Source organism: Equus quagga, chromosome 14 (assembly GCF_021613505.1).
Source record: "Equus quagga isolate Etosha38 chromosome 14, UCLA_HA_Equagga_1.0, whole genome shotgun sequence".
Classification (NCBI taxonomy): Eukaryota; Metazoa; Chordata; class Mammalia; order Perissodactyla; family Equidae; genus Equus; species Equus quagga.
This window is the reverse complement of record NC_060280.1, coordinates 45,258,060-45,283,008: the sequence shown is the minus strand read 5'-3', so window position 1 is coordinate 45,283,008 and position 24,949 is coordinate 45,258,060. Positions and strand designations below refer to the sequence as shown.

General features: G+C 46.9%; 1 protein-coding gene and 1 long non-coding RNA gene across 2 annotated transcripts; one reads left to right on the top strand and one right to left on the bottom strand.

Annotated features, from left to right (window-relative positions):
* Nucleotides 1-1,804: 1,804 nt before the first annotated feature.
* LOC124225107 (transmembrane 4 L6 family member 1-like) lies at nucleotides 1,805-14,262 on the top strand. The gene is made up of 5 exons (XM_046637545.1): nucleotides 1,805-1,975; nucleotides 10,051-10,116; nucleotides 11,657-11,802; nucleotides 13,835-14,021; nucleotides 14,187-14,262. The coding sequence occupies exons 1-5, from the start codon at nucleotides 1,805-1,807 to the stop codon at nucleotides 14,205-14,207; spliced, it is 591 nt and encodes a 196-aa protein (XP_046493501.1). The 3' UTR covers nucleotides 14,208-14,262.
* On the bottom strand, nucleotides 9,480-11,503 carry LOC124225109 (uncharacterized). The gene is made up of 3 exons (XR_006884992.1): nucleotides 10,877-11,503; nucleotides 9,748-9,931; nucleotides 9,480-9,514 (listed from the first exon to the last, which is right to left on the bottom strand). It is a non-coding gene; the product is annotated as an uncharacterized LOC124225109 (long non-coding RNA).
* Nucleotides 14,263-24,949: the final 10,687 nt, after the last annotated feature.

The window sequence follows — 24,949 nt, the reverse complement described above, 5'->3', positions numbered from 1 at the left end:
CTTGGGTGCTACATGGTCCCCCTTTCTAAATATGGCCCCAGTCCCTACCCACTCTCCCTTCCTCTCAAGGAGCTCTGCAATTCTCCTGGAGGGCGAGCCCAACTGTGTCGATTGCAGCAAGAGCTGTGACATCGAGGTGTCAAGGTGCAACAGGGAGCTTTGGCTTTGGACCTTTTACAGGATATAGGAAGGCTCAACAGCCCTGGATTCTCAGTGCTCCCAGCTCCTGCTCATCTGCCCCAACTGGGAGTAACTAGAGGTGGAAATGAGCAGACCTATGTGAGTATCAGGTCTGTTACTCACTGGCTGGGAGGCCCTGGAATCTTGTTTCACTTCTGTAAGCCTGTTTCCTCCTGGAGCTATCACGCTATTCCCTCATGGGGACATTCTGAAGATTAAATGAAACAATGTCTATAATGTGCCTGGAGCAAGAAGCAGTAGTTGTATGTGTTGTTACTGCCCATCATCAAAGACTATTTCCTGTTAAGTGTTAAATTTTCATTATCACTACAGTCAGTGACCATAATGGGGAGCGATGCCAGCAGTTTCAGTCTCCTTCAGCCCGACAAAAGAGGCAGGGGCCGCGTCCCATTCAGGCATCAGCTTTCTGCAGCCCTGAATTTGGATATCAGATAGAAATAAGACCCCAAGCATTATCATCCTGCTTACGCCACTGTTCCTTAATAACTTTGACTTTTCTCTGGGCATAGAAAGCTAAGGCCGGACATTTCTCAGGTTTGTTCCCAAAGAGAGGTCCCTGACTCCACAAATTGCTCCAGGTTTCCCCCATGGGAAGGGGCAGTGGTGGCACCAGGCCTCTGTGTCTGGGGACTAGTGGAGTTAATGAGCTGCTATTTTTGAGCCCAGTAGCAATCTCAGCATGAATCTGAGTCGAGAATGGGCACAAAGGGGCATTAGGAGAGCACCACCTAACTGGAAACAGGACCACCTCCTCGCATCACAGGGGCACGTCCCATATGCTTCTCCTGCCTCCTTCACCCAGCAAATAAAATACTGAGTTTCCTCTAATCTATTTATGCTCAGGAGCAGCAAGGGCAGAGAGAAAAATAAGATGCAAAACCTTTCCCTCTTTCCATGTGCCTCCATCCTGGCTTCTCAGAAATCTCCAGGCTCAATAAACTCAATTGACAAAGATAGTGAAAAAGGAAATTTTCCACAGAAAAAAAATGAGAGGCCAAGATGATTCCAGTCCCCTTGGTTCTTTACTTTCCAGATACCACACACCGAGAGCCTTGTTTGAGAATGTATTATGTATTATCTTACTTTTATCCTCTCAACAATGCCACAAGGTGAGTGTTCTTGTCAGATCCATTTTACAGAGGAGGAAATTGAGGTGAGAGGATTAAATAACTTGCCCAAGGTCACACAGCTGCTAAGTGGCGGGGCCCGGGTTGGACCCGAGACCTAGTTCATAATCACTAGGGGAATTCCTCTGGGAGCCGATGAAAGCCAGAACAGGGTAACAGCAATTTCCTAAACATTACCTCAGTTCCCTCAGCCCTTTAAAGAAACCCTATTGAACATCTACTATGAGCCAGATGCTTTCACATTGATCATACTTTCTTTAGTCCATATGCCACCCTCATCTACAAGGTCAATATTTTCTCTGCTTTGCAGAGGAAACTGAGGCTCAGAGAAGTCAAGTGGCTCCCCAGGTCACACTGCTACCAGCTTGCTCTTGGGGCTCTGAGGCCCGAGCACTCTCTCCCGACGCTGCAGTGGCTGGAGCAGGCAGCTTCCTGGTATTGGTTGTTTTCTCTCTCCCTTCCAGGGAGGATTCAGCATGTGCTCTGAGACGGGCTCCAGGTGCACGGGCATGCTGCTCTTGGCCTTGGCCACTGCAGCCATCATTGCCAACCTCCTGCTGTACTTTCCCAATGGCCAGGTGCTGGAGCCGGCCAAGATCACAGACTTGGTGTGGTTTTTCCACGGCTTTCTTGGAGCTGGACTCTTGGTAAGAATGAGGCTACCTTACCTCCTTCAACTGAAGGGCATCCCTAAGCACCCTTCAAGTCACAGAGCAGTCAATTCATCTTGGGGCCACCTTCCCTGGGCTCCTAGAGCATGGCTGGCTCCTCCTCCTCCACACCCCACAACATGTGGGCCATAAACACCCTCCACATTGGCGCTCGGCACATCATGCTGCAAGTGTCTGTTTATATGCCTGGCTCCCCCATCAGGCTGTGAGCTCCTCAAGAACAGAACCCAAATCTCATCGACCTTTGCCCTCTAAGTGACTACCTAGCAAAGTGTCAGCTTAGACTAAGCTTAATACGTTGCTGCTAATTGCATGAAAGATACACATAATAAAAAGCACAAAAACTGAGTATTTGTCAGGCTCATCAGGCTTCAAGATGAACATCTTGAAAAACAAATTGTGTAGCTCCATCCAAGCTTCCCTAGGCAAAATTACAGGGTTGGCAAACTTTTTCTGAGAAGGTCAAATAGTAAACATTTCCAACTTTGTGGGCCATGTGATCTCTTGTTTCAATACTCAATTTTAATGTCATAAGACAAAAGCAGCCATAGAGAATATGGAAATAAATGGGCACAGCTATGTTCCAATAAAACTTTATTCATAAAAACAGACATCCTGCTGGATTTAGCCCACAGGTTGTAGTCTGTTACCCCCTGAGGTAGACACTGAGTGTTTTCCTTCCTTTCCACCTTTGTTTTCATTTGGCTCCTCCTCTCCCGGGTATCCAGTGCTCCCTTATGAAAAAATCTTTTGTTTATGTGATGCCAGGCACTGCGTAGGTGCTCAGCTAACGGACGGATGAATGCACGGGGCATAAAGGACCCTTAGAAAAAGGTGATCACCTCCCTTCCTGTTTCTTCTCCCCACCCCGTAGTAGATGCAGTGATGTCTCACGTTGCACCCAATGACAACCGCCCCTCCCATCATGGCAGAGGCTGGGTCTTCCTGTGCAAAAGCACATCTAGATCAGCAACACCTCGGCAAAGGTCGTCCGTCTCAGCTCAGAGCCCTTCCTGAGAGGCGGCACAGACCTGGGAGTCTAACAGACCCTGCTCAAGTCATGAGTCTGCCCCTGACCTGCCATGCCACCTGCCTGAGCTTCAGCAAAAGAAGAATCACACCATCTTACGAGGAGGTGGAGCACATTAAATGAGATAACATTTATACCGCGCCCCACACACAGCTGGCAGCCAGTAAAACGCAATCTGTCCTCTTTCCTGGCTCAGATTACCAGCTCTTCCAGCTTCTCTACCTCCGCAGATCCAGCCAAGCACCTACCCAGCTCATTTCTGCCGGATGGGTCTGCATTTCTCAGCTCCACCGCCAAGGAAATTCCCTAACTTATCCTCCCTCTCCTCATCTGCAGAACATACAGGAACATCAGCACCCAACTTCTCTTAAGATGTGCATGAGTAAATACAGCAGCTATTGAAAGGAATCAAGCAGCTTGAGGAAATTTAGTTTCCTAATAGCAGGCTCTCAGACATTTATTGAAAGAGAGTGACCCAGAGGGAAAACATTCCACGGTCTGAGGAGAGCAGAGTGGAGCCTGGCTCAGGCAGGGACCAGACACCCTGTCTCCAGAGCATCCCTTGATACCAGCCGGCTCATCCAACCCTCGCTCCAGCTTTCCAACAAAACCTCCAGGATCTCCCAGAAAGATGGTTACATTTGTATCTTCACAGCGAAATGGAGTTAAAATAAACAGGACCAAACCAGTCCCTGAGGCAGGATAAAGCAAAAACAGATGAGCAGGTCCTCTTTCTCCTCTTTCTTTCCTTTCTGTTTCATTCATTCTTTGTTCAGCCAGTCTTCAGTGTCCACTCTACACCTTTACACATGCCTGGCTCTAGGGTAAACTGAGGCAGTGGCTGTGGGATTGGGAGAGGAGAGTGCATTGGAGTCCTATGAATGGGGGTAGTGGGGCAGCAAACAGCAGTTCAGCTTGGCTCTGGCATTTTGGCCCAGGCACCTAGGGAGATGGAGGGGCATTCTCTGAGGCAGGGACCTCTGGGGGAGCTGGGAGGGAGGCAGAGGTTGAACTCCATGCCACATCCCCCTGAGGGATCGGAGGATGGTTGAGCAAGGACTAGAGACCAGGAGACAGATGAGATTGAGAGGACGGGGAACCCCAGGAGTAGTGGATTTGTCCAGGGCTCATGAACAGAATGAGAGGAGAAAGGAACCCAGGTCAAAACCCAGGTGACAGTGCAAATTGAGAGGTATGCAGAAAGGGGGAAGCCTGAGAAGGAGACTGAGAAAAAAACAACTGGAGAGAGATAGGCAAAGCAGAAAAGAGGAAAGTGAGAAAAGCTGAGGAGGGAGAAAGTTCCAAGAAGGCGTGAGGAGTGGCCGTGTCAGTTACAGCAGCAGGGACACGAAGCATCTGATGCACAGGCAGGGGCCCGGGGGTTCTTGGCAAGAGCAGTCCCAGCGGGGAGACAGGGCTCCAGACTGCAGAGGGCTGAGGAATGAGTGCAGGTGAGGAACTGGGCTCCAAAAGGAGGAGGAAAGGACAGTAGGCCGAGCCGCCGCCCTGGTGCAAGAAAGGCCAGCACAAGACGTCAAATGCCGCAAGGGACATTTGCAGGCAGTAACAGGCACAACCACTCATTTAGCATCAGCTCCATGCAGAACACTGTTTAAGGATCTCTAGGGGATAAAACCAGAATTCACAGTCCTGCCCTTTAATAGTAATTGTAACGGGCATTTGCATGAAGGTTGAGAGTGTATTAAATGCTTACACATATGATTTCATTTGCTTCGTGTAACAACTTTGTGAGGGGGAATTGTTATCTCCATCTCACGGGTGAGGAAATGAGGCCCAGGCAGGTTCAGTCATTTGACCACAGCCACACAGCTAGCACGGAGCAGATTAGGACTTAAACACCTGTCTGAGTCCAAAGCCTGTTCTCTCTCCATCTCTCCACCGTCTGATGCCGCATGTGCACACTCAGTGCAGGCCACGGGGAAAGACGGAAGCAGGAAGCTGAGCCAGCAGAGGCCTGCCCCACACCATGTCCTGGCGAAACAAGACGTGCAGGAGCCTGAGAGGGCTGCTGCAGACAGTGCTGCTGTTCAGATGAAACAGAAAACCAGGGCCACGTGAGTCATGGCCTCCCCTCCCTCCCCACCAGGTTGACGGCCACTTGGGAGCTGAGTTCCTCCAGCGCTCGCAGCCACGGTGGGTAAAGACATGTCCAGCAGCACATCATCTCCTCAGTCAGGGGGTCCCCTGCAGCCTCCCCCTATTATTGCTGGAAAGCAGCCCCGTGACATCGGCAAGCTTGTTGTCTCAGCAAAGTCAGTGCCAAGAATAAAAGCTCTCTATTTTCATGGAGCCACAGGCCAACCCAGAAGTCCGGTCTGGCTTCTATGTTTAAAACTGGGCATCTGGGACAAGCATACCATCTGGGACTGAGAAACAGAGCTGCAATTTCTTTTCATATGTAACTAATGACTATTTTCCGGCAATATCGTTTGCAGACTCAGCAAGACCATTAGGAGGGACAGCTTAAGACTAGTTAACGGTGTGGTTTGAGATCACGCAGGTGCCTGATTGGGGATAGAGGGACTGAAATAGGTGGGAGTCTGCCGGACTCAGCAGAGACGGTTCCTATGCTCCTTCAGACCAAGGAGATGGATGGACAGACACACAATAATTCAGCCCCGTGGGGTGAGTCCCTGCTCCAGTGGAGGCCTGGGGTCAGCAAAAGAGGAAACAATTAACTCTACCTTTGGGAACCAAGAGGGGCATCTCGGAGAAGAAGGTGTCTGAGCTGTACTGTACAGAATTAGTAGGCACTCACCAGGCGGAGAAGGGAGGAGGGCGCTCCGGGCAGAGGAAGCAGTCTGTGCAAAGGCGTAGGAGCAGCGCAGAGCCAGAGGCGTTCACGGAAACTCTGCAGCCTGGTGTGGCTGGAGCCAGAGCTGCTTCAGTGAAGAAGTGATAGGAAATGGTGTTCAAATACCAGCAGGGGCAAAATTCCGTATAACTTTGTATACCATGCTGATGAGACAGTTCTGACCTTTGAGTGGTTCCCCTGCCAAATATTTATTGAGCACCTATTATGTGCTAGCATTGTTCTAGGCGTTAGGGACACAGCAGCGAAAAAAAACAGCAAAATTTCTGCTCTCCTAGGGCTTACATTCCAGTGGGGAAGAGGAAGACCACAAACAGCCAACTGTGTAATATAACATCAAATGGTGAGTGTTAGAAAGAAGATAGAGAAGAGGAATAGATAGACAGCAAAGTACCATCTGAGGAGGTGGTGTTCCAGCAGCCACTTTAATCGAAGTGAAGAATAGGCCATGTTGATATCTGGGGGAAGAGCATTCCAAGCAGAAGGAACAGCACATTCGAAGGCCCTGAGCTGGAAACGTGCTTGATAGTTCCAGGACCAGCAAGAAAACCGCTGTAGCTGGAGCCAGGTAAAAGAGGTTTGGCAGAGAGTCTGGGAAATGAGGTTAGAGAGAGAAATAAGTAGCCACTGGAATTTTTTAAGCAGGAGAGAAGTGCAACCAGGTGCCATCAAGTTACAACAATCCTGTCCACTGCATTCTGACCCCCACCTGGGAGCCTGGCTTGCTCTAAGTACCAAGCTCTGCTCCCCGCAAGGTGCTTGTAGAGACTCTCAGCACCCACTCTTCTAGGGCGGTTCCAACAGCTCTCATTTGTCAGCCACAAACTTGTACCCACACCACACAAAGTCTCCACCTGGTCCTCCCATTTGACTCAAGGCAGCTTTGGGGCACCAAGGACCCAACACAAGAACAGAAGAATCAGTAATTCCTGGTGCCAGAAGGCTCCATCAGAACTAGAAAAAGAAACTCAAAAGAGAGAGCATTGCACTGTCTTCGGGATACAAGTGTACAGGGACCTGAGGCCCAAAGTTGCCCAGAGTCATCCCTCCAGGGAAGCCAGGGGTCCTGGACCATCTCTTCCCACCTGGGAGGTTCTTGTCAGCTCTGATTCCCAGCACTTAGTTGCCTACAGATGACTTTGAGAATCTGAGATTTTTGTGAAAATACTTGATTTAAAGAAATATGTTTCACCGAATAAGTGGGAAGTACACAGGCCCATTATACTAGTCAAGCTTTTCTAGAAAACTTTAATATGCTTTATTCATGCAATAAAACAGTTCAGACACACAGTCATTTTGTAATTTGCATGAGGTCTGCAGGAAGCATCAGCAGTTCTGATCTTTGAATAGTCTTCTCCCATGGGGTTAAGAATTCAGCTGTGTGGCCTAATTCATATCAGTGATTGGAGGAAAGAAAATAAGGAGACCAGGACAGGAAAGGGAAGGAGAGAGCTGGCAGGCTCTTAATAACTGTCTTCCTCTCCTCTCTCACTTCCTCTGCCCCTAGAGCAAGAAAAGGCTCCCACAGCAAACTTCCCAATTGAAAGACAAAAATCCTACTCTGTTGAAGACATCTCGGAACTGAATTCTTGAACTGGAAAGAATCTTAGATGTCAATATTGTAATTCCCTTACTTTATAGATTTAAAATAGAAGCCCAAGCTAGATCCAGGTCATCGAGCTAGTGTATGGCACAGCAACATTTGAATGCAGATCTCTGGGGTCTCATCTCTTGACGCTTAAAAGATGCCCAAGACAGAGGACAGTGGCAGCTCAGAGAGGTAGTGCCTTTGTGCGGTGAGTTCTGGCCATGGTCTGATGGGCAGCATTGCAGATCAGGAACTCTGTTTTGTCTGGGCACAAAGTCCCCTCTCAGGGACCCTGAACCACAGTAACCAAACTCACCAAAGCTTGACTGGTAAATCAAAATGTCAGTGTATTTATCTCAAGAAGAAACACTCCTCCAGGGAAAAGAGAAAAAAAAAGCAGGACCTCCTCTCCCCTGACTCCATGGGAAGTGGCATGCAGAGTGGTGGGAGCCAAAGAGAGCTGGGTTTGAAACCAGGCTCTCCCGCAGGCCAGCTGCGAGATCTTAGGCAATGCGCTTTGTCTCTCTAAGTCTCAGCTTCTCCCTCTGTAAAATGGGGCTATCAATAGTAGCCCCCCACTATGGTTATGATGAGCACTGTGTGAGATGGCATAGAAAGGAGCCAGTCCCTAGCCTAGCTCCCGGCTGGTGCTTGTACAATGGCAGCTCTGAGAGGACTGGAGCAAGGGGGTGCTAAATCATCCTTGTACCTAGTGTTAGGGCATTGTGGTGGTCAGATGCACTCATTTCCACTAGAGAGAGAGCTGATCACAAGGAAAGCTCAGCACACTCTTCCCCAGCACAGTGGACACACTGCCAAGTCCTAAAACTATGGTTCTCCTTCTACTAGATGCCTTGTAACTGCCCTAGCCCTCATCAAGGCTCCACCAAGTTTGCAAACCAGCTGGGAGTTGACTCAAGTTTGTTTTGTGCAGAGTCGGTTTGTTTTGCTTTCGAGTGAATTGGATACCTTTAGGAGGGGTGTGCCCCCTCCAGTTCCCCACAGTCCCCACCGCTCCCTATTGTATTACACCAGGACACTTTTTCTTGCTTAAAAGTACCTGCCTAGCCTCCAGAGGCATGTGGGTTTGCACCTCCCACCTCAGACTATCAGGTGAAAGAAGACATTGGGTAGATAACAATCATCTTTAGCAGGGACCACATACCAATCATGCATTCCCCGGGGTAAGTCTTGGTCATCTTGGTGACAACTGGGGATTTCCCAGATGCTTGCATCAGCAAATGTATTTACTGACCATGGCTCAGGTGAGGTGATTTTTTTCATAAAGTTAGATTCATCCACCATGTATTTATTTCTTGTTCCTGGACCATGGCCCTATCCTGGCAGTGTTCTTTCTCCTAGCCCACACTGCCAGAAGAATCATGGGAGAATGTCATCACAAACGTGACCGCCATATTATGGGGTCCTGAATCTGTGTGGGGCTCTGTGTAAAGAACTGCTGACCCAGAGCTCAGTGCGTAGTGGGGAGAAGGAGAATGCAGTGCTCAGAGCAAAAGGACAGACTGGCAGGCAGGAAGGAAGAATTCATTTTGCCTGGTGGAGGTCACTGAAAACTACAAAGAGGAGGTGTTGGTTTCCCACAGCTGCTGTAACAAATTACCACAAACTTGGTGACTTAAAACATCAGAAATTTATTCTCTCATAGTTCCGGAGCCAGAAGCTCTAAGTAAACGTGTTGGCAAGGCCCCACGTTCTAGGTTCTAGGAGAAAATCCATTCCCTGCCTCTTCCAGCTTCTGGTGGCTGTTGGCATCCCTTGTCTATGAACACATCACTCCAGTCTCTGCCTCCATCTTCAGTGTCTGCCTCTGCCTTCTCTGTGTATCTGTCTCTCAAAACTCCTTCTGCCTCGCTCTTATAAGGACACATGTGATTGCATTTAGGGCCCATCCAGATAATCTAGGATAAACTCCTCCTATTAAGACCCCAACTTAAGCGGCCGGTCCGGTGGTGCAGCGGTTAAGTGTGCACGTTCAGCTTCGGCAGCCCAGGGTTCGCCAGTTCAGATCCCAGGTGAAGACATGGCACCGCTTGGCAAGCCATGCTGTGGTAGACGTCCCACATGTAAAGTAGAGGAAGATGGGCACAGGTGTTAGCTCAGGGCCAGTCTTCCTCAGGGGAAAAAAAAAATCCCAATTCAAGCATATCTTTTGTCTTATAAGGTAATATTCACCACTCTTGGGACTAGAAAGGGAATATATCTTTGGGGGGCATTTGTTCAGCCTACCACAGGAGATAACATTTGAACTGGCCTTTTGAGGGTGAAGAGGAGTTTACCTGATGGCAAAGGATGAAGGGCTTATTCCAAGGCACAGAGGCAGAAAAGTCCTGGGTCTACGCCAGGAGCCATAGACTGGTGTGTCAGGAGGTCTCAATGATGGAGGAGAGGCGAGGCTCTGGTGGCGGAGCAAGACCAAGGCATGAGGGGCTCATGTACAATGTCCAGGGCCTGCATTGTATCCTACAGGCCATGAGGAATCATTAGACATAAATAATAGTTAAATAGTTAGAGACACAATCAAAACTTTATTCCCAAAAGGTAACATTCCTTTTATTACAAGAGCATTTTCTTTGCCACAGGTGATGGTGCCAGCGCTAATGTTGCTGAGAGGAGATGGAGAGGGCTGCTGTGCTTACAGATGTGGGGTAGGTACTGAAGGGTCTATAGAATGTTTAAGCTGCCACCCACCCTCACCCCCAAAGGGTGTATTCCTAGGCTGTGTGCTTTCTCTCTTCGAAGGATAGACTATTGACCAATATCTAGTACTTCTAATACCCTCCTTCTAGAGTGCAGTGATATTATGCAAGGTTCTAGCCAACAGAGACGCGGTTGCTGAATGAGATCGCAGGAAAAATGAACCTGGTGAGCGTGCAAAGAAAGCCATTTGCTGTGGACACAAAGCCTACCAGCTTTGGTAGACCAGCCAGCTGGGGTTTGGCTGTTTGTGTTTCTACCTGCCTGTCTGTCAGTGGGAAGGTCAAGGACGCTCTCATCCTTTGGCTTTCCTATTTCCCCAGCAGCCAGTGAGGTAACACATAGAACTGGTATGCAAGCAATAAAGGACAATGGAAATTGTATTCTCAGAAACACTGTCACAGATATTCTCTTACAGTGGCCCGGTGAAGTACAGAAGGCTGACACTCTATAAGTTCATCCCTTATGTATTTATTTTTTGTTCCTGATCTTGTCCCCAATCACAGCAAGCTGTCCACTACTCTTACATTTCTAGTTCATACACCATCTCACTTCTCTTGTCTGCTCCAAAATTTGCCTTTCCCAACCCTTACAGCTTCCAATCAGACTCTCCACAGAGACCTCAGCCCCCAAGTCACCTGAGGACCATCTCCAAGGTGCTCCCTGAGTCATTCATTCCATTCAGCTCCAGCCATCCCCCTCTCTCCTTACCTGTGGTGAGAAAGGCACAAAATGGATGTGTCAGGAATAAAAACTCATGCTTTGAGAGAAACAAGTCCCTCAGCTTTGCCCCGGTTCAATAATGCGCTAATATGCCAGAAGGTCACCTTTCCTTGACACTTGCCTCGCTGTCACACTCACTCACCCACCCATCCAGTCAACACATATTTATGGAGTTTGTACACAGCGCAAGGCCCTGTGTTGGTTTCTGACTCAGGCATTAGAAAAACGATTATTCATTTACTCACCCAACCATACAACAAACATTTACTGAACACCCACCACCAGGATGGCAAATAGGTCTCATTTAGAGCACAAACACCCACTGATCAGTCACACAGCTTTAAGAAGGACTCTGAGATTTCACCCAGGCTTGAAGGGGAAGAGTGCTGGGGTCAATTACTGATGTCTGCCATGAGTGCAGGTAAGGAGACTGGCAGCACACTTACTTTATGTGCCAGGCAGTGTGTAGGCACTGGAAGTTTAGTGGTGAATAAGTCACATTTCCAGCTCACAGCTTTTTAGTGGAGAATTTCACTCTTCAAAATTGCAACTGGGGCAGATGAATGGGCAGAGGGCTTCTGAGCACTAGTACCTCATTTTCTGTACATTTGAGAAGCAAAACCAGGACAACTACCCAGGCCAGCATGTACAAGAGAAGATTCAGACCCTCTTCACTTTGCCAGAAAACTCAGGGGATGCATCTTTAAAAACCTGACTTCCCACCACCTCCCTCTGCATTGCTGAATTTCTGGCTCTGTTCCATTGCAGATGCTGTTCCCTGTGCTTCTGGCCACACAGGGCACTGCTGGGGCTCTGTACTGTGTGGTCATTTCTTCTCTGGGTTTGCTCAGTGGCCCCTTCTGTGATACAGGCAATGGAAACTACACCTACCCTTTCAGGAACAACACCCTGGAGTGAGTAGCATTCACGGTCTTGGGTCAGTGTCCAACATCTAATGATACAGCTGATGACCATGAAGAGCGTGTGCTCTCAGTATTGACTATCGAGCAATGGGGCCAGGTACTTCCCTTCATACCTAGGGTCTTGTTCCTCTCTCCATACCTGCTCCCAAATCAACAATCTCTAGGAGGTGATTGGCCAAGGCAAGGAGTGCCCATGACTTAAGCAGTCCACCCAAGATATTCAATACAATACCTTGACTTCATTAGCCCCAATTATTAAACTCAATTGAGTATGTGCTGAGGGACTGCTTAGTACTGGTGTGATAAGACACAATCCATCTATTTTCAAGGAGCTCACAATCTAATTGGGGAGACTTAATTACCAAACATGAAGTTGCATAAATATCCTGAATGGCTGGGCCCTATGATGCATGTTTGTTTTCCTAAAGGAATACGGAAAGAAACCCAGCATCCATTGATTGAGAAAGACCCTGCTTCTCTTCCCATTTCCTGTTCTCTCCCTGGCAGATCTCACCCATCCCCAAAGCTTTCAGAACTGTCTGTCTATCTATGTAAATAATCCCCAAATATCACTCTCTAGCCTAGATCTTTCTTCTGAATTCTTGACCCAAACATCTAATTACCTTCTTGAAACTTCATCTTGAACATCGCATACCATTCAATATTAATATGTCCAAAACCCGTGATGTCCCCCATATATCTCCTCTCTCAGTCATCCCCATCCCAATAGATGGCACCTAAAACCTGTGTCATCTTTGATTCTTCTTCTTTCTCACTTCCCACATTCAATCCACCACCAAATCCTGTCAATTCTACCTCGACAACATATCTTGAACCTGACCACTGCTCTTCACCTAGTCTTTCATCACCCCATTCCAAATCTCCAATGCCCCAGCTGGCCCCGTGGCCGAGTGGTTAAGTTCCTGCGCTCTGCTGCAGGCGGCCCAGTGTTTCATCGGTTCGAATCCTGGGCACGGACATGGCACAGCTCATCAAACCACGCTGAGGCAGCATCCCAAATCTCCAACGCCCCTTTGCCTCTGCTCCTCCAACAGCCCTCCAACAAGCATCCCACTTCCATTTTGCCCTTCAATCCTTTTGCCATAGGTTAGCCAAAGGGGTTTTTGTAAAATGTGAAAGTACTGATAAGGCCAAGAAATCTTTGCATTTAAGGAACCTGCAGTCTCACTGGGAACCCAGACACGGATATGGCTATGGGTGAAGGTAGAGATAGAGGCAGAGATATCAAATAATATATGGCCCTATGAAATACAGCCTGAAAACCTATTCCATTTTCTCCTTGCCCAGCTGGTACACTGACTCCAAATTTCCCTTACGGTTTTTGCCTACACGCTGTTTCTTCTTACATTTCACTGCTCTCCTCTCTGCTGCTGCCTTCTTCAAGGCCAGGTGACTCCAGATTTCCCTGTGAAGCCTTCTCCAGCTGCTCGACACCTCTAGACTTCCTCTTTCTACAATAATAATTATGATGTAACTCAAATATATAGCAGGCACTGTGCTAATATCTTATGTAACCGTCCTAACCACTCTATGGCATTGATGCTATTTGTAACCCCATTGGACATATAAGAAATCTGCTGTACAGAAATATTTAGGAAACTTATGTAGAACTTCTTAGTGAGAGAAATGGAATTAGGGTCTGAGTCTGCGAGACTTTGGAATCCAAGCTCTTAACCATCCTTATTGCCTCTGAAACCTTTACAGCAGTAAAAATCTCATGTCACACAATTTCCCTCTTCTTCATATGCTCCCTTGTGCAGCAATGTCTGTATCCCTAGTGCCTTGCTGAGATGTTGGGCTATTAGAGCAAAAGATGGTGTGTTCAACGCTCCCACCAATGGGCAATAAGGAATCTGCTGTCTTTATGAAGACGAGAGCAGTAAGACCCTTGCGCTTTGTCGTCTCCTGCATTAGGCTAGTGCTTCTCACATGCTTACAAGTAGCAGCTCCCTTCCTTTACGGTCTCTCAAAACCAGGCTAATTTTCTCCTCTGTCCTGGCAGGGACAGCTACTTATTCAACCAGCCCGCCTGGGCCGCCTGCCAAGAGCCTGAGCAGATCGTCCTCTGGAACGTAGTCTTGTTCTCCATCCTCCTGGGAATCGGCGTGGTGGAAGCTGTGCTTTGCCTTAGCCAAGTCATCAGTGGACTCTGTGACATCTTCTGTGGCACCTGTGTCCGAAAAGGACAGGTCAGTGCTTCTAGAATCCGGGAATTTTCAAGTCACTTCCCCCTGACCTGTTCCTCACATCTCCCTCCTACCCCAACCCCCCACTCCCAGAGTAATCCAGTCACTAGGAAACGCCTTTTGAAACGTAGAACTTCATTCATCACTTTGGGCTTAATTTTCTTCCAGGTGAACATAACCGGCTTATGACCAGCCTTAGAAATCACAGCTAATTGAGAGACGAAGGAGAGTTGCCCAGGTTCAGAAGGACTGGAGCTCCGAGAGGCTGAGAAAAAAGCTCCCAACTTTCTTACCAGGGTAGATTTTTATAAAGGGACCACAGTTTTGATCTTTGCTAGAATCAAGATTGCTGTTTCCCTGAACTGATCTCTAAGAATGATGTAAGGCATCATAGGGCTGTACAAAAATAAAATTTTTTTAAATAATAATATGATAATAGATGCTTAAATGTATTCAGTTGTTACTGTATCGCAGGCCCCGTCCTAAGCACTGTATCTACATTATCTTAGTTCATCTTATAAAGCAAGTAGCATTATAAAGCCCTCTTACAGATGAGGAAATTCAGGCTCAGAGAGGCTCAGTTCCTTGTCCAAAGTCAGCGAATCTGAGTCTTGAACTTGAGCCTGGTTCCAACACATATTCTTCACCACTCTCCAGCGGGTCTCAAAATTTATCGCTTAGACGCTGGTTCCAAGGATTGTAATAAGTGCTGTTGATTTACAAAAAAAAGCAGTGGGGGAGGCTCCGTGGTCAAATTAATTTGAGATACACTGGATTAAAGAAAGTTTAATAGGTTTCTTTACTGCAGGACTTGTCAGAACCTTTACAAAGCCAATGTGCATTGCTAATCTCCAGGAAGAGAACAGCGAATGCACAATTCCCCAGTCTTATTTGATGACCAAACCCTTTTGTCCTGGAACAATTTTTATAGATTTAATATTCCATGGAAGATCCTTTGAGAAATACTGTGTGACTCAGTGATAAAGAAGAAACTACCTCACTCAACCCATGAGAATCCAAGAGACTTTTCCAAACCACCAGAGAAGCAGAAAAATATGGGATGAAATAGGGTAAGGATTTCTCACCTGTGTTAAAAAAAAAAACAAAAAAGTTTTGCTGTAATAGCTGGAATTAGAAGTTTTCTTTTCAGGCTTCTTTACTGTTATTGCAACAAACATTTTTGAGAACTCAATCTACTGTACAAGCTACGGCAGTTCCCAGAGAGGCATCCAGGAGGGTCCCCGCCTCAGGAAGCTTGCAAACTAACGGATCCCATACACCTGACTGCTTCCATAGATGATATCCAGGGCCTCTGCTGCCCCATATGGCGCCTGTGTACAAATTAGAAAAAAAAGCAGAGGATACAGCTTGGCAAACAGAGCAAATGTTTAAAAGGCACCTTCTCTTCCAGGTTGATGCAGCCTGTCTGTATTGGGTTGAATGATGTCCCCCCAAAATTCACATTTAATAGAAACCTCAGAATGTGACCTTATTTGGAAATAGGGTCTTTGAAGATGTAGTTAGTTAAGACGAGGTCATACTGGATTCGGGTGGACCCTAAATCCAACGCGACCCATGTCATCATAAGAAGAGAAGAAATACGTGCACGAAGAACAAGGTCATGTGAAGGTGGAGGCAGAGATTGGAGTTATGCTGCCACAAACCAAAGAATGCCAAAGATGGCCAACAGCCACCAGAAGGGAGGACAGGATCATGGAACAGACTCTCTCTCGGAGCCTCTAGCGCCCAGCGGACACCTTGATTTAGACTTGTAGCCTCCAGACCTGTGAGGGAGTAAATCGTTGTTGTTTTAAGACACCCAGTTGGTGGTAGCTGGTTACAGCAGCCCTAGGAAGCTCATGCACAGTCCCCGACCAGGGCGCAGGCAAGCAGGGCGCAGGCTGCAGCTCAGCCCCATCACTCATCTGGACACGCTCCCTTGTGCATGAACAACCTACTCAGCTGAACAGCGCCGCCCTGCTGGTGTCACGAACACCCAACTGCCCTGCTCAGCCAGACTGTTTCTTCAGCTTCCCTCTAGCTCTTCCACTGACACGCACTCAGACACACAATTCCCAGATGAGAGATGTATGAGCCGGACACTGCACTAGGACCCGAGATTGTTCCTCAGCCTTGACAGCCCTGAGGTTGTCATCCCCGGTGAGGAAACTGGGCTTAGGGAGGGGACGTCTCTAGGAGAGTCGGTCCACCAGATAGAATGGCTCTGTGTGGCCCCAATCCTGTTTCCTGGGAGGGGAAAAAAAAATCCAAAGCAAAAAGTTTTATTAGCTTTTCCCCATTATAATACCCTGTGTGTAAAGTGATGAATTTGAAGCAAGGGAGGAGAAAGGTTTTCTGCGTCTAGCAAAAGTCCCTCTTGTGGTTGTTCCTTTGGTGAGTAAAAGGAACTCGCTGTTAAAGACACCAAATTACAAACATTTGGCGGCGAATAAAGTGGGCGGAGGCGGCGCTGAGCTGCCCTGGGGCGGGGCCCCAGCTCGTAAAGGCGGCAGGGCTAAGCGAACGCGCTCCATCAAGGGCTTTGGAGACCGGGAAGAGCGCCACCAACGTTTGAAACGTGGGGCCGACCATAAAATGATTCATATGGATACAGATGGATAGTCACCAAAATGCAGATGTGTCTGTATAGGCGTGGGTTATTATACAGACATCTATTTCCTAGCTCTGTTTGCTGAGAGCTAGAAGCAATGAGACCCTAGTAGCAATGGGCACACCCAGTGCTCATTTTTATTATTTATTAAAAACTAATTTGTTTTAAATTTACAATTTTATGAAATTTATTGTTATTTAAAAAGAAAAGAAAAACAGGAAAATGGCTTTCCTTGACTAAAAGCCTTTTAGCCTCCGAACCTAGCCAAGCAGCAGTCTAGCTAACCCCCAAATCACCCATATTGGAGACAAACTCAGCTGGCTATTCCTGTGTCTGAGTATCATTGCCTCTCTGTAGTGAGCAGTGGCCTTATCCACAGATTTGGCCTTTTCCTCCAAGGCAGTATGCTGAGAGGGGGTCTAAAGAAATAACATTTGTCAGAGACAAGTGCCATGCCACCTGACCCCTGATAAAAAGGCACTTCAGCCTTAAAGCGACCAAGAACATGGGTTCAGGAATCCAACAGCAGAGTCTGATGGGTTCCTTTGTACTGGGTGTTTTCTTGCCCTACTACACGCTGTCACATGCCCCCGTACCCTTTTACCCTCCATACAAACAATACTCTGAGAATAATTGATTTGTTGCATGCCTCTGGTTTGAACTAGGTTCCCCCTCCACTCCCTGAATGTATATCCGTCCCTGCACCCATCTTGCTGTCCACATGCATGTCGGGATCCCTCGACCCGGCTGTGATGCAAGATTACCTTATTCATCTGTCTCCCCAGTGCCCAGAGCATAATAGGCTGTCACCAAATGTTTAGCGAATGAATGAGTGAATGTTCCAAATCTGCAAAGGGGCTCAGGAATTGTAATTATACAAAGCAGTTTATACAGACTGAATGCACGGCTCTTCAAAAACTCAGCTTCCTTCTTTTTCTCTTCCTCTCTTTCATTACCCTGGCCCAGACATGGAAGTTCCCAAAAGGAAATAAAGCCAATTCTGAGCAGAGTTTCATTTTGCAACTGTAGTCAAAATGTACTCTGCTCCTCACCACCACCCATCAGCTGGGATTTAAATGAAGTTCTCAGTATGGGCCACGCTGTTCCAGATGCAGCATTGTGATATTATGATTTATAATAAGAAATAGATGTTTTGGTCTTCCTCCATTTCTGGCACAGCCTTCCTGAAACCCTTGGAATTTCCTAAGTGATAAGAGAGATAAAGGTGTTTTTTTATTATTAATCACAAGCCCCTTTCAAACCACACCTGAGTTTGCATTAATGAGGTGACTTTTGGAAAGCTCCCAGGATGGGGGCTGGTTGCCAGGGGAACCAACCAGGATTAGAGGATTGGAACTTTGAGCCCCCGCTCACACCTCCACCTCCAGGGAGGGAAGAGGGGCTGGAGGTTGAGTTCAGTCACCAATGGCCAATGATTTAATCAATCATGCCTATGCATTGAGGCCTCCATAAAGACCCTAAAGGACAGGGTTCACAGAGCTTCCGGTTGGTAAACACAAGGAGGTGCTGGGAGAGCGGTGCGCCCAGCGAGGGCTTGGAAGCTCTGCACCTCTTCCCCGTACCTTGCCCTGCGCATCTCTTCCGTCTAGCTGTTCCTGAGTTACATTCTTTTATAATAAACTGGTAATAGTAAGTAAACCGGCTTCCTGAGTTCTGTGAGCTGATCTTGCAAATTAATGCAACCGGAGAAGGGGTCGTGGGCACCTCTGACTCATAGCAGGTAGTCAGAAGCACAGGTAACAAGGGGAGGGGCAGTCTTGTGGGCCGGAGCCCTTAACCTGTGGGATCTGATGCTATCTCCAGGTAGTGTCAGAATTGAGTTAAATTGTAGGATGCACAGCTGGTGTCACAGAATTGCCTGGTGTGGGAAAAACGCCCACTCATTTGGTAACCAGTGGACAGAAGCGTTCAGAGTATTGTATGTAGCAGGGTAAGGAAAACAATGAGTGTTTTTTCCTTTACAAGCATAACACAGAAACGTCCTATAATGACAGTGTCTGGGATCTTTGCATAGGCTGAATCATTTCCAAAGCTCTTTTCCAACATGATTGTACCTGGCCCTCAGACAGTCACATTGTCCAGGGACAGATGGTTATCACCATTTCACCCAGGAGGAAACTGAGGCTCAGAGGTGGCTGCCCAAGATGAAGCAGATACGAGCCTTGAAGCTGAACTTTTGACTCCAAGTTCAAGGGTTCCTTCCCTGCTTATAGCCTCGTTGAAGAGATAAGAGCAGTACAGAGGAAAGAACCAGAGGGCATCGTGCTGCTGGCGGGAGCAGTAAGGGAGGCCTCGGGAGGAGAAGAGTTCAGCCAGACAAGTGGAAAGGAGAGGCCACTCCAGGCTGAGGGAAGAGCAGGTGCAAAGGGAGGAAGCAGGGCTTCTCAGGGCCTCTGAGAGGCACACGAAGGAGGCCAGGTGACTGGGACAGTGCACAACGTTATGCACACCTGGGAGTAGAGAAGCTCTTCTATTTGCGAACTTACGATATATGAACTTTCACACAAAAACAAAGCCGAACTCTGGAGCCAAAGTGCCCTTGCCCAGCACTTGGTATGAGCAGTCATTTGCCCTTGGACATTTTGTTGGGGCACATTGCTATGCTCAGATAGTTTTAAGAATTTACGAAGATTATTAAGAGAAGCATCCTTACAATTGAAAGAAAAGTAGGGATTTACAAAAGGAGGTTAAAAATGATAAGAGAGGCCAGCCACGTGGCATAGCAGTTAAGTTCTCACGCTCTACTTTGGTGGCCCACGGTTTTGCTGGTTGGAATCCTGGATGTAGACATAGCACCGCTCATCATGCCATTCTGAGAAGTACCCACAACTAGAAGGACCCACAAATAAAATATACAACTATTTACTGGGGGGCCTTGGGGAGAAGAAGGAAAAATGAAAAAACAAATAAAAAATCCTTAAAAAAATGTTAAGAAAAGGATAATGTTGCCCATTCTAATGGCTGAGGCCTTTGACCACAGGAATGCTTCTCAAAATCAAAGAAAATCCTGCCAGGTGTGAGCAGCATACAACTGCAAATGTGTAGCCCCCGGCCAGATAGGAGGAGGATGAATGAAATGGGAAGCCTTAGAATGTGCAGCTTGAAGATCAGCATGAACTCCGAACATGCATTAGACTGACATAATTAGAAGTTGGCTTGGAATTATTTATTCAGTCATTCCATAAATATTTGTTGAGCGTCCACTATGTGCCAAGAACTTATCTAGATACTGAGGATAGACTAGTGAACAAAATAAAGTCCCTCCCCACATGGAGCTTTTTGTTAGTAAGGAGAAGTGGATGATAAACAGTATATTTATTGGGTGCTGATAAGTGTTGAGAAAAACAAATCAAGGAAACTGGGTTGGGAGTAATGGTGTGGACAGGCAAAGAAATGTTGGTGACTCTATCCAGGGGTCAGGAAGACCTCTCAGATAAGGCGTCTTTGATCAGAGACCTAAAGGAAGTGAAGAAGTGATTCTTTGAGATCTACAGGTTTAAACACAGTGAAAATGCTGCCAATGACACTTTTTGAAATTTTTATATTGTAACTATTTAATTTTTGCTTAAATTTTTAAACCTTTTTATTTAACATGGGGGGTGGTAGACTGCAAGACACAGAGAGTTCAGTAGGTTCAAGGCCCCTGTGAACGTCGTCACATCAAAGAGACTTGCAAGCCAGTCGTGTGGACACCAGAGCTGCCGGAGTTTTCTCAGATACGTACGGTGATTCTCAAGGAGCAAGGCTTCCTGCTTGCTCTGCTTGTGCGTCATCCAACTGCCAGTGGAGCAGAAACAAGTCTGCTGTGGCGAAAGAAGCGTGTTAACCCAGCCATCATTAACAGATGATGAGTGCGTCCCAATTTAAAGCTTAAAATTAACTAACATTTCTATCAGGTAGAAATAATCTGGGAAATACAAACTTCAACACTTTTTGTCGCCTTGGTCTTCAAAATCTACCTCAATGATGAGTGGAGAATGTTGGGACTTCCTTTCTTTCTCATTTAGTCCTTCCCAGAAACCAAAGGCATCTGCTTTCCCTGACAGAGGCTGCTGATAAAAGTCTGAATGCTAGCATTTTCTGGACCTTCTGCTGAGCCACATGTGCCCTACACTTAGCCCCTAGGAGCATCCTTCCAATTTGGAGTGAGTGTTTTTCACACATCATGCTGACACCAGCCTGCCCCGGTCACTCTCATAATTCAAACCCAGGCCTTGTGTGACCAGGCAGAGACAAAGCAAGCAAAGCTCAGAGGAAACACAGACCTGCCCAGCCGCCAGCCCGGAGGGCCTGACTCACATCCTCTGTGCCCGGCGAAGTCGGGTTGGCCTCTGGTGACCCTCCCCCAAGCCAATCGAGAGCCCTAAGTTAGAGTGTTCTGGGAGGAAAATGGGAACTTATCCCTTAATTACTTAATATCCTAAAAGACTCTAGAGTCCCTCCCCCTCTGCTGTGGAACACGAGGTCTGGGGCCCATACCTGGGTTTCTAGCTCAGCTTCACCACTGACTGTGTGACCCTGGGCAAACTGCCTCAGTTTCCCCACCTCACAGGAAGATTGTTAGGATAAAATGAGATAAAACGGGAACCTACTATGTGCCTGGAGCATAGTGAGCTCTGAATCAATGTTAGCAAGTGGTATTATTTCTACCCCCCGTTATCTCTTGCCTGGACTATTGCAGTGGTCTCTTCACTGTTTCCTGCCTCCAGTCTCCACTTAAATCCATCCCACACATTATTGCCAAAGTTACCTTTCAACACACAAATCTGATTCTAAAACCCTCCAGTGATTCCTCTGCCAGAATATACCCAGACTCATGTACCTGACACATCAAACCCTTGATCATCTGACCTCTCTGCACCGGTGCCCTGCTGTGCTTAGCCTAGAATATCCTTTCTTACCTTGACCACATGCAAAACTCCTATTCATCCCTGAAGATTCAACCTAAGTATCATTTCCCCTGACCTCCTCCTGCCACTCCAAGCATAGGCAAGCATCTTTTTTTTGCTTCCTACAGAACATCCAGTGTTGTCTTTTATGATGACACTTACTGCATTGTGCTGTTCTCGTTGGCCTGGCATTCTTCCCCTCTGACCTAGTGAGGCCAGCTTCAAGGACTACAGAGAATGGCAAGCCAGACTCAATAGGGGAGCTTTTACTCTGGTTTCCCAGCATTTCAGCCAGCTGGCAATGCAGAAAATACACACAGTGCAATGCTATTCTCTGCTCTGTGACGTTAAGGACTTCAGGCTTTATTCTGAAGACAGAATAGTTGTAAGAAGAGAGAGTGAAGTGATCAGTTTTGCGCACACTAGCTGGAGAGTCCAGAGCTGATTATAAGGAACAAGATCAGAGGCAGGAGATGAGTTAGATGATTCAAGGAGACCCCTCAGATTTCTTTCTCTATATGGCTCCCTCCTTCTCTGCATTACTCTGCTTTGCGAATTTTAGCTGCCTCAGCCTCCCCAAACTCCAGTCTCCCCTCAGATCAGGCAGGCTACCATGTTCTCCTTGGATTCTCCATCCCAGCACTACAGTCTGGAAAGTACTTCCAAGCAGCAAGCTGGAGTGATCACAGGGCTCGCCATGTTTGTTTCTAGTTCTTGATGTAAGTTTTAAAAGTCCAGTTTGGCTCTTATGTGGAGAGTAGAATGAAAGATGGCAAGAGTGGACACATGAGACCAAGCAGAAGACCACTAAAGTCACCTGGGTAAGGGTAGGGTGGAGCAATGGAGGAAGTGAGAAGTTAGATTCAGGATATATTTTGAAGGCGGAACCCACAGGGTTTGCAGATTAATTATATGTTGAAGCGAAAGAAAGAGAAAAATCAAGGATAATTCCAAGGCTTTTTGACATGAACAGCAGCTAGGTGAATTGTGGTACCATTTACAGAGATGGAGAACGTTGAGGGAGAAGCTGGCCTAGGAATTGGAAGAAAGATGAAAAGTTTGGTTTCAGGCATGTCAAGTCTGAGTTTCCACTGGCATGCCTGGGGAGATGACACATAGATTGTTGGTCATCTGTGTCTGGAAAGTAGGGTAAAAGTCGAGACTGAAGATATAAATCCGGAATATAGAATGAACTTAAAGTCAGGGCTAGGTGAGATCACCCAGAAAGTGAGTGTAGCTAAAGGACAGGTTCAAAGCCTGAGGCTGGGGGATGCCAACATTCAGAAGGCAAGAAGCCGGCAAAGCAAACTTATATATCCTCCACATAATCATCATGTCATTTCTCAGTGGCATCTAAGATGTGAGGTTTCCAGAAAAAATACGGGGCATATGTCACAATACAGCCCTGAAGAGCCAAATCCTATGCAAAATTAACCCCAGAAGGTACCACTCCCCGGCACTCTGACATGGCCCACACGTATCTGAGACCCATGTGATTTGGAACCAGTCCACGCAGGGACAAGGTGAGTTTATAGTCAAAGTACATCATGATGTAGTGATGAATGCGCAGGTGACAAAAGCATCAACAGACATGAGCTCCAGTCCACACTGTGGCTTTAATTAACCAAACTCAAGCAAATATCAACCTCTCTGGACCTTAGTATCTTCACCTACAAAATGAGGAGATTGAGCTAAGTGGTCCTTAAAGTTTCTTCCAGCTTTTTATTTTAAAAATCCTAGAGAAAAATTTCTAAAGACAAGGAAAGAGATATTTGTAATTCTATCCTCCACTGAAAGATCACCCCCTGGCCCTCTCCAAGTGTCTAGAACAAACAGTGCCTCTTCATATATCTAACTGCTCCTTGCACCCCGTGCCTCCCTTCCAGAAAGGTGGTTGCCCAGAGAGTACCCACCAACCCCTACAAAAGGACTGACTTTTCTGTAGACCTCTCAGGGTTTCCTAAGACTCAGGGTATCTGTCAGAGGGCAGTCCACACCACACCAACCATCACACTAGTTATCTGAACAGAGACAATTTAATATAAAGAATGGTTAGCTAGGTTTGGGGAGAACTGAAAAGGCAAAAAGAGAACTTTAGGGTATCATATGTCTTAGGGGGCAATACAGAGATGCAGTAGCAAGTCAGGATGCAGTTCCCATCCCTGGGGCTAGGGAAACAAAGGGAAGAGGTTGGAATGATTAAGACCTAGAAGCTTGGAGGAGAGGTGAGATGGGGATGGGATCCAGATCTCTGAGGAGGAGGCAGGGGCCAACTGGAGCTCATGGCCCAGGTCACACAGGGAGGAGTGTTGCCATGATGCTGATTCTGCAACTGTTGGGAAAACTGCAAATTGGTTTCACCTGCTGCTACTGGCACACACTGGCCCAGCTTAGGTGATGAAGCAGCATTGCTGTGGTGATGCTGAGAGGCACCAGAAGCAAACACATAGAGCCATGTCTGTCCCTTTTTCCTCCTCCAGCCTTCCTGTAGTGCCCCCTACTGGCGCTACCAGGGAACAGCTGGCCAAAAAGAAAGGTGATTTGCAGAGTTCCCAGCCCCAGAGCCCAGCATAGAAGAGTAGACTTGAAGCTGGGAGACAAGAGTTTAATAACTCATACACTCGGTCATTTTGAAATGACAAGAAACTATACTGGGTTTGTAATCTGTAATACATAATGCATTATTTTTTTTTAATTCTCTTTTGAGCAATCTAGAGCTTCCCCTATTTATTTTTTGTGGTATCTGAGCTCCTAAACTTAAAAGTATGCTTTTAAGGCCAGTAAATAAATGCTCCCCACAATACCCAGAAGGTATCTACTTTTTTTTTTTTTTTTTTTTGGTGCCTGGGCTAACAACTGTTGCCAATCTTCATTTTTTTTTTTTTCTGCTTTATCTCCCCAAACCCCCCTGTACACAGTTGTATATCTTAGTTGCAGGTCCTTCTAGTTGTGGGATTGAAGGTATCTACTTATCACATTCCATTCCACACCCAGTTATTCTGTCACCCAGTCAACCAATGTTTGACAGCCTGTCTGCCACCTGTTATTCTAGGCACTGGGTTCTTACCTATGTGATTTGAGAGTCACCTAAAATGGAGTTCCTCTGAGTTAGATAATGAAGGAAAGAGTATTTTCTCCAGAAAACATAATTAAAACATAGACATGTACTGGCACCTCAGTTAGTCCTCTAAGCGTTGCCCAACATTTCACAAATCCCTTACTCCACGTGGCCCCTTTCCATCCACATTCATCGTCCCATTGATCCCCAAAACAGCTTGTGGAAACAGATAGTGATATTAATATACCCATGTCACTAAGTGAAGAAAGTGAGGTGCAGAGAGGCGGTCAGTTCACCGTGGCTTTGTAAGTAGCCAGGCCATTATTGACACACAAGTCTTCTCATTTAAAAT